Source organism: Dermatophagoides pteronyssinus, unplaced genomic scaffold (assembly GCF_027571235.1).
Source record: "Dermatophagoides pteronyssinus isolate colony J.1.1.1.1 unplaced genomic scaffold, Derpt_VIB-CSIC_2022.12 sq0026, whole genome shotgun sequence".
Classification (NCBI taxonomy): Eukaryota; Metazoa; Arthropoda; class Arachnida; order Sarcoptiformes; family Pyroglyphidae; genus Dermatophagoides; species Dermatophagoides pteronyssinus.
This window is the reverse complement of record NW_027461550.1, coordinates 466,835-483,213: the sequence shown is the minus strand read 5'-3', so window position 1 is coordinate 483,213 and position 16,379 is coordinate 466,835. Positions and strand designations below refer to the sequence as shown.

The 16,379-nt window shown below is 29.8% G+C and overlaps 3 protein-coding genes across 5 annotated transcripts; 2 read left to right on the top strand and 1 right to left on the bottom strand.

The window, feature by feature from the left end:
* Window positions 1-3,486: 3,486 nt before the first annotated feature.
* On the top strand, window positions 3,487-9,144 carry l(2)k05819 (transmembrane protein 94-like protein l(2)k05819). 3 transcript variants are annotated; one of them, XM_027341698.2, is made up of 9 exons: window positions 3,487-3,792; window positions 3,856-6,613; window positions 6,670-6,870; window positions 6,930-7,458; window positions 7,525-7,960; window positions 8,018-8,172; window positions 8,231-8,322; window positions 8,381-8,645; window positions 8,697-9,144. In XM_027341698.2, the coding sequence occupies exons 1-9, from the start codon at window positions 3,694-3,696 to the stop codon at window positions 8,767-8,769; spliced, it is 4,608 nt and encodes a 1,535-aa protein (XP_027197499.2). In that variant the 5' UTR covers window positions 3,487-3,693; the 3' UTR covers window positions 8,770-9,144. The 3 variants fall into 3 exon arrangements, with proteins under 3 accessions (XP_027197499.2, XP_027197500.2, XP_027197498.2); XM_027341699.2 differs by having other exon boundaries at window positions 3,853-6,613; window positions 6,933-7,458; XM_027341697.2 differs by having other exon boundaries at window positions 3,853-6,613.
* A 1,762-nt stretch (window positions 9,145-10,906) lies between these two features.
* Window positions 10,907-13,475, top strand: LOC113791813 (uncharacterized). The gene is made up of 4 exons (XM_027341644.2): window positions 10,907-11,762; window positions 11,833-12,366; window positions 12,431-12,779; window positions 12,835-13,475. The coding sequence occupies exons 1-4, from the start codon at window positions 11,612-11,614 to the stop codon at window positions 13,196-13,198; spliced, it is 1,398 nt and encodes a 465-aa protein (XP_027197445.2). The 5' UTR covers window positions 10,907-11,611; the 3' UTR covers window positions 13,199-13,475.
* A 96-nt stretch (window positions 13,476-13,571) lies between these two features.
* Window positions 13,572-15,661, bottom strand: LOC113791938 (uncharacterized). Its single transcript, XM_027341788.2, has one exon. It carries the CDS (start codon window positions 15,271-15,273, stop codon window positions 14,230-14,232), a length of 1,044 nt encoding a protein of 347 aa, XP_027197589.2. The 5' UTR covers window positions 15,274-15,661; the 3' UTR covers window positions 13,572-14,229.
* Window positions 15,662-16,379: the final 718 nt, after the last annotated feature.

Genomic DNA, 16,379 nt, shown 5'->3' with positions numbered 1-16,379 from the left:
GAAATATGTCAAAAAAGGGGCCAAAATGAAAAAAATAGTCATTTTTATTTTCGTTATACGAAAAAAAAATAGGATTTTGATTTAAAATTTAATGTGAAAAAAATACTACGATGCAAATAATAACGAATTATATTTATAAAGAGATTTTTTTTTGTTGTTGATTGAAGTGTGATAGATGAATAGATTTTTTTTAGTTGAAATGTAATGGATGCTTAAAAAATTTTGTTCGAATTTTTCATTCAGTTTTAGATTATTTGATTTCTGTAAATAAATACTTTTTTTTTCTGAATGACCAACATAATACTTTTTCTATTCTATTCTATCTATATTTCAAAGTTATATAATATCATTTGCCAACAATAATGATGATAGCTGAAAGTAGATATTTTTTCACTCATTTTGATTATCCATTAAAATGGCTTTTGTTATAATAATAATAATCAATATTGAATATGAATTTTAAATGAAAAATTTTTCTTAGAAATAAAAACACTTCAGGTAAAATCGATTGCTTTTTTATAATTGGCTTTTTTCTAACGAAAAACTGAAAAAAAATTCATTTCCATGACAATTTTGGTGTAGAATGCCGCCCGAAAAAAAACCGGATTCAGATAACAAGATTCATTTTTTCCTCACCATCATTTTCAATAGATTTTTTCTTTAACCATTTTTATTCTACCGAAAAAATAATAACAATGATCAATTGATCACTGATGATTGAATCGTTATATAGGTCTTTTTTTTGTCGTTATTCATTATTTCGTGTTACATTTTATTTCTTAATTCAATTGTTTATCAGATATTTTCAAGGCTTTCAACAAAAAAAAAAATGTTTGTTATTTCATTTCATTATTTTATCATTATCTAATAAAGATAGATTGAAGTGTGTAAGTAAATACAATAACTATGATTGGTCATTAATAGAAAAAATAATGACTGTGAAGCTTTTTCTTTCAAAATGTGTCAATAATGGTTATAATGGTGGTGATTGATTAGAATTTAATAAGCTGGACAATGATGGTACGGATGGATATAAACTGTACAATTTCAAAGTATAAAAAATGAAACATTTTTAATGTATAAATTCTTTGTTGTCAATGCTTTCTTTCAAATATCTATGGCGAAATAATAAACAAGAAAATTGTTTCTGTTTGCCACGTGAATTGTTTTTCTCTTCTTCTTCTTCTTCATCACCATCATCTTATCGAAACCATTTACACAGAAGCATAGCAAATCCATCTTTCATGTTATGAATCAACGAGAAAAAAACCAATTATAAGCCAAATCAAGTATGATTCACACACACACAAACAATAACTATTCTTTCTTTGTGTATTGAATTCATCATCAATCCAATTGATTGTGAATTCAATTGGATTGACCCGTTTCATCATCATCATCATCATTTGGCTGTCAAAACATTCAATAATAAAAAGAAAAAATGAAAAGAAAAGATTTTTTTTTGATCAATCGATCGAAATAAAGAAAAAAAAAGAGAAGAAAAAAACGAATTTGTCATTGTCTCCCGTTGACGATGATTGTTGATCATGTAATTAGCAGTTAAATGAATTGAATTCTGAAGTGATGATGATTGAATTGAATATAATTTTTTTAATTTCATTCAATTGGCGCTTCTTTTGTCATCCAGAAAATGGAACAAATTTAATTATTTACAACAACAATAGATAATACCTGTAAATGTATTAAGTTATAATTTACTTTTTTGAATTGAAATGTTTTTGATTGACCTCGATAGTGGTCGTTAGGTCAATTTATCGATTCCGATTGAAATAATTTGATAATTTGTTAAAATGTCGCACAAATAATAATTGGCGAGAAAACAACAACAATGTTATCTATAGAAAATTTGCCATTGTTGTTTATTGGCTTTATTTTTTTATCATTTCCGAAGAATTATTTTTGAAAATATTCTCACACCATACGAATGATCATGTGAACAAATTTTTTACATTCCATATCTATCAATATAAATAGATTTACAACCAAAAAAAAGGAAGAATTCTATGTCGATAAATGAAGCAATCAATCATCGCCAATATCACCAGAAAAAAAATGATTTCTCAATTCAATTCAAGACGTGTGTGTGCAAATGTGTGAAGATCAAATCGAACAACATTGAACAACAACAAGCCAATTATGTTTTTATTTTCTTTTTCATAGGAAAATGTATAGCCTTGTTGTTGTTGTTGTTGTTATTGTATTTTGAATATTGTTGTTATTATTATTATCACCAATAACATTTACTACCATGGATAAATAGATAGATAGATTTTTAAAATGAGAATAAATCAGGGTATCATAATCAAAACATGGACAACATCCAATTCAATCATATTGCATGATCAATGTATGTTGAATTAAATGGTGTGATGATGATGATGATACATCATCACATTATTCATATCGCATGTGTCGAGCATCAATAAAAATGCGATAGATCTATTTGATTATAATCGTTAAAGAAAGCATAACAAAACATGCATATAAACAAGATGTCATTCGATCTTCATCATTCCAATGAATCGGGATATGATGATACAAATGACAGCAACATATTGTATATATTTATGTTATCGAGAAAAATGTTGTTGTTGTTTTACATCACACCAATCATGTTTTTTTTTGTTGATGATGATCTTGATTATTTTATAATAAAGAGTAGTTTGGGTCGACCCACACAAAAACACATACGGTCGATTGATCAGGATTTAATATTGAAGATGATCGATTGTGATTCATCATCATAATCATTCCAAGGATTGGTATTATGTGTTGAACAATATTGTTATTCGATGCAGGCAAAAAACTGGTATAGAATCTTTTTTCCCATTCAACAACATGCAGTCATGATTAATTCATCATTTTTTGTTTTGTTGTTTGTTTCATTTCTTATAAATCATATCTTGATTTTTGTTGAACATATTAATTTTGAAATATTTCAAACATTTATTCAGCTAAATACTAATAAAGGTAGAAATTTGTGTAATTAAGTGTCATCTAGTGATGATCAAATAAAATACATAATTTAATTTCAGGTTATTTTTTATAGAAACGTAATGAAAAAACCGGTTTTTTGGGTGAAAATTTTTTAAAAAATTAAGAAAAAATAACAAGAATTAATTTGATCAATGAATAATTTTATTGATTTTAATTTGATGATAAGGATAATCATTGTTTTCGTATTACAAACTTTAATTTAATCATCATAAATCGATGTTGTTGTTATAGCAATGATAATATTCATTATACTCTATTATGAATCACTAATCTCCTGTGTGATAAAACTTATGGATAACGGAGAAAACTCTATTTCCATTTTGATAATTATCATAAAATCCATAATCCAAATCCATCGTTCGAAAAAAACGATAATATGGATCAAGTAAGCAATCTAAGAATATGCTATACTTGCAAAGTATAAATTTGTCATTTCGAATAAAAAATTTACAGAATTTTATTCTTTGTTTTTATTTGATTCTATTTATAGACGATTTTTTTTATTCGTTGTGATTGAAACTTTTGATTATTCTGAATCGATTATGATGTGAAAAATGAGTATAAAAATCTATAGATCAATTATGCAACAGATTATCGATTTAAATTTGAGAAGGTGATGAGCCAATACAATGATGATTGTGATGATCAACAAATGATTTTGAAAAATCATCAACAATGTTGGAATATTCGAGTGATATTACTGGTGGTCTTACGACCAAACAAGCTGTTTATAAATTGTATAAAGATATTAAAGAATTTCTCGATGATTTAGAGGTCTGATCTATGATTTTTTTAAAGATGTTATGTAATTTTAAATTTTTATTAATATCAAAGCAGCCTCATTTATACAATGTTCAATCATGGAGATATGTTCTTAGTCAAGCATATTCAATCAAAAGTATACATTCAACATTTCGATGGACATCGATAATTTTTCTTATTTCATCGATCATCACCTATTTGATTGCATTTGAATTCGGTCATTTTACTTCATCCATACCATTAGCTATTGAAAATGTCATCTTAGTATTAGTATTGATATTGAATATTGGAATCATTTATTGGAGTTCGAAATCTCGTCACACAGAGCTTTATGACAAAGCAGTTCGATTAGCCGAAAAAATTCGTGATTGTGCCAATAATGAACAATTAATGAATCAATGGGCGACACATATATTCTATGCTAATTTAGCAACACCGGCTTCACCATGTATTTCGATACAGCGAACATATCGTGATGATAAATTAGTTAATCTTCCTGTATCACTTTTGGTTAAAGGTGATGTGATCTATTTGGAACCTGGACATAAAGCACCAGCCAATTGTCGACGTATCGATAAAGTGATTAAACGTGGCAAAAAGCTAAATGATTATCATTTTTATGATGGTGGAAATGATCAATTTCCACACGCAACTTTAGATCATGCTTATACCTATGTATTTCTCGATGATGAGATTGGCAAAGATGCTATACTTCATCGTGATGAAATATTTGCGCCCAAGGTTGATAATGAACCAGAAACATTTACCGTTCCAAGATTTCGTAAATCATTAAAACCAAGTAAATTTTTGCTCATTGAAACACCCTATGTTACGGATTTAAAAACGGCATTGTCACTACAATCACAGCATGGTCGAAAACCGACAGCGTTTGAGAAAGAATTTCGATTAATTTTCGTTCGTTATTTGGAACATATATTGGTACCGATCATATTCATTATCGTACTTGGTTTCAGTATTGTACATTATTGTTATGTGGAATTTACTGGAAGTCATTTCGATACAACAGCAGCTACAATAGCTTTGATACTATTACGACCGGTAATGACTATATTACCATTATTACCATTGGCATTGCCATCACTATGGTTAATTTTGAACGTTTATGGTCTAATTAGATTGGAAATAATTTACAAATATTTTCATATGAACGAAGATAAACTTTTAAAATCTGGAAAATCATCGGATTCATTTAGGGATTATGATTTAAATACGAATATCCATTTGACAGAAAATCCTTTGTATCAAAATAATTCTGCAATTCGTCGCGAACATCTTCTTGAAGAAATTGATCCAGATCAAATACGAATGATACCAACAGAAAATTTGATGTTACAAAAAATTCTGAAAAAAATTTTCTTTTTTTTCTCTAATGAAAATGGAAATTTATGGAGAACGGCCAATCTATTGCATGTATTGGGAAGTATAACTGCCTTGTGTTGTGTAGATAAAAAAGGTATTCTTTCGTGGCCTAATCCTATCGCCGATAAGGTATTTTTCTTGTCATCGGCTCAAAATCGAAAGAAAAATTCTACTGAATACGAAAATTTTAATAACAATGTTGATAATGAATTTAACGATTCATCTTCATACACTCAACATAATCAAAGCGGTAAACGGCATTCAGTTCTTTCAAATGTTTCTCGTGCTGAATGTGTTCAACTAGATATAACACTTGATCGTCGTAATCCATATGGTTTACAATTCGATGATATTTATTGGAATCGTTATCTTTCAAATCTAAAACCACTGGGTTTGGCGATTTTGTTGAATACTTGTAATCCTGCAACGCAAGAAGAATTTATTCGTTACAGTGATCATATTGCGTGTGAATCGCTTGCCAATGAAGTTGCTGTTCCGGTCGTTAGTAAACGATGTCTTTGTGAATTAGCTAGACAAATTGGATTCACGGAAAATGCAATCAAAGATTATCAATATTGTTACCAGATCGGCGTTTTTCGTCATATCCGCCCTGAAGTGATCAAGAAAGGAAAATTGGCAAAATCATTGAATTTTTCTCGGCTACGAATGCCATTCCCGAATATGACCTGTGCGGTTATTTGTGATTCATTTTCCAATACTTGTCAGTTGCTTTCACAAGGGACTGGTGATTTAATCCTTGATTCCTGTGCCGAATATTGGAACGGTCAAGGTTTGGTTTTGCTTACCGATTATGAGAGGAAAAAAATTCTCGATTTTTACCAAAGATCTTCACTTACATCTTATTGTTGTTCATTTTCTTACATTCCTGTTATCAATGAAAGTGGAACAACAGCTAATAATTCGGAAACCTCTAATTTTTATAAAGAGTATTATGTTGAACTGCCACCGGACAGCAGTCATTTGTTTCCATCACAACGAAGTCTTGATTCACATTTTCGTGGCCTTGGAATCGATTCACATTATTCATTTTCAAATACTAGTCATCATAATTTCGATTCATGCAATGAATCATTCGATCATTCCATGTATTTAAATTTGGATTCTAAATTAATTGGACATCATCTAAGTACAGATTCAATTTCAAAACATGGAACTTTTACACCTGTCAATAATAGTAATAACAATGATTCGCCATCAACTAGATCTAAAAAAGGATCAAAAGAAGATCTAGAGAAACCGATTGTGAACAATGATGCTACAGCTGCCGAACCAGAGCGATCATTTAAAGCGAAACCAATTGTTCATGAAACTCAAACACAAAAATTGGATCAAACAATGAAAAAAGTAATCAATGAAGTTTTCATCGGTATGGCTACATTACAATATCAAGCTTGTTCGGATTTTGTCCGTCTTGTAGAACTATTAGATACAGGTATATTTTTATTATTCTTTTTCCACTAAATCCTGATTGTATTTAATATTCCAAAGCTTGTATTCGATTTGTTCATTTTTCAAAAGAAAATGAACTAAGAAGTCGAGTGTTTTCGGAGAAAATGGGGCTTGAATCCGGTTGGAATTGTCACATTTCTTTGTTAAATGATTCGATTGGACATTATAATGCCAATAATGATAACGAATCAAGTGCCGAAAATAGTGAGCATAAAAAATCAAAGCATTCCGACAATTCGGGTAAGAATTTATCTTTATTTTGGTTTTTTTCTAAACACTTTTAAATTTAATATTATTAGCAGCTCACATCAAACATAAGATGAATCATCGAATGTCAATAACAAGTATCAATTCGTCTGACTATTCATCAAGTAGTGATTCGGAAGAGGTTCCAATTAGTCATGAATTGCCAAGACCACGACGTAAACTTAATTCTGTTTGTTCGGATCGTTCGGGCAGTTTTCATATTCGTCATGGGTTAACTCGAGCAAAAGAGTTTCGAAGTTCAAGTAAAGCTTCGAATACACATCGTCAACTCTCACCATCGCCAAGTCGTAATACAACAGCCAGTACAATGACCGAACACGAAGCACCCATAACATTCGATATGTCTAATCGTGCCAAATTACCCAAAGGAATTGATAATATTAGACCACATCTGGAAAATGTTGACAATGTACCATTATTAGTATCATTGTTCACTGATTGTACACCGGAAGCAACGAAGGAAATGATAAAAATCATGCAAGAATATGATGAAGTTGTCTGTGTGATTGGAAGCATGGCTAATGAATCGAACATGCCAATTTTCATGCAAGCTGATGCCAGGTTATTTACTTTTATGATTTATCGCTGAACATTTCAATTAATAAATCGTTCTTTTTAACATTATAGCATCGGGATTGACCCAATGTATCCACACGTTTGTAAGACTGAACCCGTTCGACCTATTGATCGAATTCCGGTACCAAATGAATTTCAGTTTATTTACACACCAACACAATTAGCCAATGAATTAATAGCCCTACCTTGTTCTATGACCATGGAACGACACAATGCAATCATTTTTTATTATTTGATATTAATTGCTCGTGATTATATGATGAGAATGCGAAATGTATTTCAATTTTTTCTCAGCTCTTGCCTAAGTATTTCGTTAGCTCAAATGATTACTTCATTATTATTTCTACCACCGCTTATTTCACCTGGTATTGTTCTATGGCTTTCAATGATTGTCATACCATTCTTGAGCGTTTCACTTATGGGCATAAAACCAGATCCAACCGTAATGACTGTAGCTACCGGGAAAAAATTACATCTTAACAAAGAGGTAAGATTCAAATAATTATTTCTTATTTTTCTTATTAATCAATTTCGTAAAACACAGTCGATTGTTTATTTTTTTCTTTGCTACATAATCAAATTTACACCTTCAGTTGTTATTTGTGTGATTATGTTTGCCATCATAATTGGCACATCATGTGAACAGACCAAAGTTGGTCGATCTACATTAGGTCCATGTTGGATGTTTAGTGATCTCAAGTAAGTTTTTATCAAATTAAGTTTACTGAATTGTCATTTTACTTGATTATTTCCAAAGGGCTGATGGTGATATCAAAACGGATCTAATTTGGTCGTCTCACTTACTAATCGGACAAACTATTGCATCGTTGTTCTTGGTTTTATATCTGGGTAAGACCAATAAATTTATGGATGAAATGAACTATAATAAAGATTTTGAATCATTAAGTGATAATATCAATTGGTTTCGTGCATCGCAACCATCTTTTATGGCAACGATATCCATTCGTTAATTATTGTTGGTTGGGGACGTCAGTCATTTTGATCTTTTGTCATTTAATCGTCTGTTTGATTGAAATCTACATCTATGTGCCTGAAATAGAGATAGCTGAACATTTCATCGAGATCATTCCGTTTTACATTTGGATAATTGGATTTTCTTGGCCAATTCTTTTGATGACAATCAATGTTTTTGCTAAAAGAAGAGAGATAAAGTATTGATTTAATTTTCAAGGTTTTTTTAAACATTTATTTTTTTTCATTAGAATCAGTACTCGTCAACAACGTAGAGCTCGTTTAGATTTTGGCACTAAGCTTGGTATGAATTCACCGTTCTAATCACCCGATCATTTGTTGGATATCACCATTGTCATTCTCTATTACTTTACGAATGAATATCTTGCATTTTATAATCCTGTTTTCAAAATGTTCAATTCAAATCGTGATTTTGTCTACTAACACAAATCATCAAACACATTTTAACATGGACATTTTTCAATTGAATTTAATGATATACAATAAGAAGTGAAAGAAAAAAAGTAATGATAGCAAAGTCAATGTGAACATCAATTGATCAAATGTGAAAAATTCTTTTTGATTCATTATTCAAATTGTTTTCTTATTTTTCAATATATTGATGTACATTTATCCCCGCTAAATCTAAAGGGAGTTTTGTTTATATGTTGCAAATAAAAGATTGACAGTAAAAATCAATTTTTAATTTTTTTGTGCAATTCAGACAGGCTTGAATCATCTCTCTCAATACCATCATCATCATTATCATTGTTTTCGACTACTTGATTGCTCATCAATTGGCTATATATCATAATCGGCGATTATTATGATAATGATGATCATTTTCGAAATCATTAGTTTTTTTGTTTCCTTTTAAATTATTCATTCCTATTTACAAGGCAAAATTATAATTGATTGGTTTTTAGTGTGATTATTCGTTCTATATGTTTGTTTGTTGAAAATTGAAAAAATGAGAAATACACGATCAGTAACATATTGATTGGCAAGATGATAATTTAACAATAGTGAGATTTTTCCAATTTTTTCACTCACATATCATTCAGACTGACCCTTTATTTCAAAATGTTTGCCAAATAACCCTTCCGAATGATGCAACCAAAAAAATTCTTTCAAACGAACAAAATCAATTTGTTGTGATTGCATGAAATGTAATAAATCAATAACAATGATAATGATTCAATTTTTTGGACTATTGATTTTTCAGAAATTTAAACCACATATATGCAATATTTGTGAACGGAAAAAAATCATTCATCTGAATCGGATTTGATTTATGATTTGATTTATAAATCAAACATCAAAAATGAATACGTTGCATCCCAGTGTTAGTAATGTAAATGAACACAATCAGTTTATTTCCATTTTTTAGATATTTAAATATGAAATTTTATTATGTTGACCATGAAAGTGGTAATTATTATAATCATATTATGAATGATATATCTTCTATAAGATCGATGATGATTCAATCTTTTTTTTAAAAATGAAATTTCCAAAACTGTCATTTTGATTATGATCGATCATAATATAATCAAGAATATTTACAGAATACAATTCAACTCTTTTGAGTCAAGTTCAAGGTTAAGCATCATAAAAACCCAAGAAAAAAAACGAAAAACAAAACTCTTATTAAAACAATGGAAATATCTTGAATGTTTTTTTTTGTGAAATAACTAACAATACGATCGATAAACTTCATACCTGAATCAATCAGAAAAAGAGAAAGAAAATAAAGTATAATTTAATGATGTATCTCATGAATTTTTTTTCATATGCAAAAAAGGATGTCTTAATAATTTTGATCGATGCATTGTCTTGATTGTGCTATACATAGTTATGATTACAATGAAGAACAATGACATAAAGTGAAAGGTCGTTGTGATTGACTTGTTTATTGAGTTGATTAACACTTTATATCTTTGAAAAAAGTATAAACTGTTTCCTTATTATACCTATACTGAAACATGTATGTTTGAAAAAAAACTTGACGCCAAGTGGTACTGAAAATTGGACTTGAAAAAAAAACAATTCAAATCTTGAACTGTTTAAGTGACAAGCCTTTTCTTCGCAAATATTTTTTATGTAAATCTTAACTATTGTTACGAATCGATTATATGCGGAAGCAAAATTTATTGTTATATTTATATACACAAAAATTCACAATAATCATTCTATTCCAGTTATTATGAAAATAAAGGGTTTAAATCGAAAAGGTCATCGTTTTTGTTAAAGTACAAATGTTTAAATGAACTATCCAACATTCATACTAATACTGTGCAATTATTCATTTTGGCTAATAATGATCATGTCAATCATGATAGATTTTGTTTTTTTTTCTTCACGCTAAACATAGAATTATACGTCAGGGATCTGAAATTGAAATAATTCTTATCGATCGATTGTTGTTGATTGATGTGAAGAAAAATGAAAGAAGAAGATGATTGATTTGTTTTTTTCCTGGTGCATAGATGAATACATTCTAGACATTATTATAATGATGATGATGATCAAGACGAAGATGAGACCATTCTTTTATTCATTAACCCTTTGAAAACTGCCAGTTTACTGTACCATTACTATCATCATGAATAAATGACAATAACGAGAAACTGGAACTTGTTCTTCTTCATTTTACTTATTCATCATTATCATATTGATTGATCATCATCTATCCAACCAATATAAACGAAAGGGTATGCCCATCGTTTGGTCATTTGCGTATTCAGTCATTCTACATTCACATCACGCAAACATGATCGAATGAATGAATGAATGAACAAACAAGCAATTTTCATCATCAAGTCCAAACCTAATGGTTATTTTTATTATTCGTCCATTCTTGTTTTCCGTTCATTTGTGATGATCATCGCTTGACGAATAGAACAATCACCTTGAATTTAACCAATCATAATTTTGTTTTTTTTAAAAATTGTTTTTTTTTTGCGCGCGTATATATGACCCTCATCAACATCATCATCATTATCCATATTGTATCCGAAATTGTATGAATGGATAAAAATACAAAGCCAAATGACTATACTAGTCATTGATTAGAAAATTACATTCATCAAATTTTTAATGATCTTATCTCAACGGAGAAATTTTCATAAATCTAATTTTTATAATTTGAATTAAAAAAAACTAAATGAAAGTGTCAAAAATGTCAACTATTCAAGAACAAATGAACCAAAACACTCATCCTACAAATCGCAGACTATTCCGACGATTACATCTTATCATTTTATTGTTAATACTGATTGATTTAACATTTTCCTCTAAAATTCCCTCGAATAGACGTATGTAATTATTATTATTGTACATAATTGATTGATTTGAGAAAAATTCTTATAAATTTGTTGATAATAGCCAAAACAAATGATCGCCGATTGGTGAAAAAATCCCATGTAACTGTAAGACAATTGTCCGAAAAATATGATCATTTTGTCAAACTTAAACCAAAAAAATCATTCAAAAAAACTCAAACGAGAAAAAGAAAAGGCACAAAATTACGAAAATCTAGACAAAATCTTAATGAGAATGTTGAATCTTCGAACGAAGCCAAAGATAATTCTACCATTGAAAAATTATTGAATCGAGAAAGTGAGATTAGAGTGCCATTACCTTTGCCTTCCGGAGAAATTCCATCATCATTACCGATTATCGATGACACTAATATATCGAATATTGAACTCGCATTTGCAAATAATCTTTCCTTGAAAGAATGTTCTAACGATACTCTTGTGAAAGATTTAGGGGTTTCTTGCCTAAAAAAATCTATGGACATGACACCACCGGAAAATATGGATGGTCGAAATGCAATATCTCGACATTTTAGTGTTTCTCCTATGATCAATAGGAAAATCAATACTTCAAATCAATTTAAGACTCCTGCCGACAATGGTAATTTTAATAATTGACAATCTTTAAACAAATATCGAATTCTTTGTTTTTATTTGGAATATAGCTCGATCAAAATATGCATTGAATGGTTATCGTGACCAGATAAAACCATTAAGACGTCCACCGAAAGTTCAAACAAGATTTCAGCCTACATCCGAAAATGATCCATCTAGACAAGAAATTTCAACACCTCTTTTTCCTACGAATCGGAATCCATTTTTGTCTAATGTGCCAAAGATTGAATTGGATCCGAAAATCAAAGAAGATTTAGAACTATTGAATAGTTTGAAATTGAATTTGGGTGTATTAAATGCGCAGGCATCCAATATTAAACAACGAACTAAACTTCTTTATGGAGAGGCAAGACGTAGAAAAATGATATTCTTTGATAGATTATTATTACGAACCAATAGGTATGTTACTTCAAATTGAACACAAACAAAATATGACGATTAATTTTTTTTGCAGCATAATTACCGAAAAAAGAGACAAAACAAGCCGTACTATCGATACTATAGATGTAACGATGAATCGAATGCGAAAACAGCAAACAATTAAAGCTTATAACAAATATAGACGAAACATGAGATTGATGGATCAAAACTTTGATCGATATCCAAATGGTATGCTCAAACCATTGCCTAAAGTTCCTGAAATTAATCAGACACAGATCGATCAATTGGTGACCGATTGTGAAAACCATTCAAAACAAATGATGGAAGTGATTAGAGAGCTGAACGAAGCCTTAGATGAATTTGAAGTGCAATTCAACTTTCCACGTTTTGAACCAAACTCGATCATCGATGAATATTTGAAAGATGTCGAATTATAAAATGAAATACAACCAATTTTCATTCCATTTATAATCACTTTGGCTGGTATCATTTGTAGTTATATAACAAAATATGTTCTCTTCTTTTCATTTTATTTATTACATAAGCAGAAAAATCTTTTGTATAATCTTGTTTCAATAACAATTCATTTTTTCAAATGAAATCATTTCTTCATTTCGTCTATTGTATCTTTTTCAATACAAAAGAATTTGATTTCAATCACATAAACCACTTGTTGAATGTTTTTTAGGCGTCATCTAACGTTTGTGGAAAAAAACTCAATTTAATTAATTTCAAAAAAGCCTGATTTTTCAAAAATTTCACTGACACCAGATCGCACTGTAATCAATAAAATAGTTTTTGGTTAGAAGATTGAATTTGATTGAATGAAGATAATTTTAATTCATTGTATAATGGAAGATTATTTTTATTGAAAAAAAACAATGATTGAATGGATTGTTTTATGAAAAGAATCGAAAATAAATATGAAAACAAAATTAACAATAAAATAATAGTTTTTGATCGGAACAAAATAAGTTATGTCGGCAAAAAAGAAATAAAGAGTTTGTGGTTTTTTAGTGTAAGAATTTAGACAAAAAAATAGAGCATCCAAAAAGGCAATACATTTGTAGGGATGCAATTTCTTCAGAAAGTTTCAACAAGTCTCAAGATTCAGATAAATTTTTAACGTCGTTTATTATTGTCATTTTTGTTTTTCTCGATTATATATCACCAAAGTTACGATGAAATGGGTTTTTTTGGAACCATTTATCAACATCACATTTATAACACGAAAGGCACGAATGTGATATATGAAAAACAATTGATCACCATGAATTGTTGTTTAATGAACAAATGATAGGTATTGATGTGTAAATGGATGGATGAAAAGATCTGTCATATGAATCAGATGAAATGAAATGATCACAATGGTTTCAATATTTAAAAAAACATAATGGATGACCGAATTCAAGAACCTATGAAATTCTAAAACCCAATAATCATCCAAAATATGATATTTTCTTTGTGGTCATAAATTGATTGAATCATCCAAAGTGCTAGATCGATTACGTTGTCTGCATTCTTTGGCTGTCGAGATTGAAGTTTTTGGATTGAATATTCGTTTTAATTTTAACATTTTCAGATGTAAAATGAACTTATGTAATAATTCCATATATTCTCGAGAATTTGATGAATTACAACGTTCAAATTGTGAATGATCATTTGTAGGTGATTTCGATTCATCTGATTCATCATCAAATGATGATTCAAGACTTTTATTAACTGGTGAATTTGGCAATGAAGAGGAATGGACCATCGATGATGAAAAGCTCGCATTTCGTTTTGATTTTTTCGTTTGCGTACGAATAGTCGATGGCAATCGTGCACCTGTACATCGAATGAAATCATCTTCATCGACAATGTCTATGATACCATTATCAATTGATCCGGTACCGGCTGGAGCACTTGTCGAAAAAATCATAACCTGATCTAATGTCGGTGATTCACATTGTTCAATTGATTCTTCTAGCTCTAATCGTGCTAATTCTTCTTCATCTTCTTCAGCAACATATTCCGGTATCGATACTGAATAACTGTAAACACGATTTGTAATTGGATTACGTACTGTACGTCGTACATGAGGAAATAAACGTGTTGCATGATTCATACTTTGTGTAGATGAATATGAAGATGGTTTTTTCATCAATGAATGTCGCTGCTGTGCTAATTCACCTGTTTGGTTTTGTTTGGGTTGTTGCACTTGAATTGATTGTGATTGTCCTTTAGCACGACTAGCACTAGCTAATACAACTTTTGGTTTTGATTTCGATGATGATCTACCATTCAGAAGGACGATGCCATTCAAAACAACCTGGCTATTGCTGCCAGCAGCACTAGTAGATTTTTTGTTATTCGAATCGGATGAATGGCTAGTTGTACGACCACGACGATTAAGGTTATGATTTGAAGATCCAATCATAAAGCCACCACCACCATTATCATGATCATTGAAAGTTGATCGCGTATTGTAGATATCATAATGATTCTTAACCAAAGGTACCATGAACGCCATCGTTGTTGATAGTCTGATCAACCACGGAAAAATCTCGAAAAAAACTTTAATTGATTGTTGCCAACGTGAAACTGCTATTGAATTGTTGCTTTTTATTGTTATTATTGATGGATATCGAATTAGTTTTTGATTTTTGATGTTTCATATGGGTATCGTTTCCACCAAGTATATTCTGGATCATTCGTGTATCAAATTTCCGTCAATGAGAATGAAAAGAAAGAACTGAGAAAAGTGCAAAGAATATTGAGGAAAAAATTTGAAAAGATTGATTCACTTAAAAAGTGTTTCAATAATTTTTTTAGAAAAATAGATAATAAATTGATGAAGCTGCTATGTTACTGTTCGGTAAGACTGTATATAATCAAATACCGGCGATTGCCTGTAAAAGTTTGCTTTTTATCCTCAAACAAAAACAAGAAAAAACAAATACATCTACCATTTGGTTTCAAATGAATGTTTTACAAGTATCTTGCTCAAATAATGACAAAAAACAAAAAAACAAAATCAAATGAACCAGCCCAGGCAGCCAATCATTGCAAGTAAGCAATTATTATTTTTTTGTGTATATTCTACATGTACATTATCAATGTAGTTGTAGTGTAAGATGGGCTCCATCAACGTCATATTGCAGATATTATATAGATACCAGGGATATATAACCAAATCAAACCATTCTAAGTAAGCTAAAATAATCGATGTGAAAAAATGGGCAATGTAGAGGTAAACAAGTTGGCTAAGTTTGTATCACTGCATTCTCATTGTATAGATGTTTTTTCTCATGCATATTTTCGAGAAAAAGCTTTACGCGCCCATATTTAATGAATTGATCGAATGAAAGAAAACATTACTAATATTAAAAACAAATTTTATTCTACCGTTATCAATGATAATTCTGAAATATAGATTGATTGAATAATGTGTTTGTTGTATTTAAAAATGATTTTTAAAATAGAATGATGGATATTTATTCTTGACATATTTGTGAAAAGTGTTTTCTATTTATTAGACAATTTTTTTTTGTAAATTTTTATAATCTGGTTGAAACAGACACAAAAGAGACGACCTGCCCCTTCAAAATATTTAGCTTTTCCTTTCTCCCCAACTTC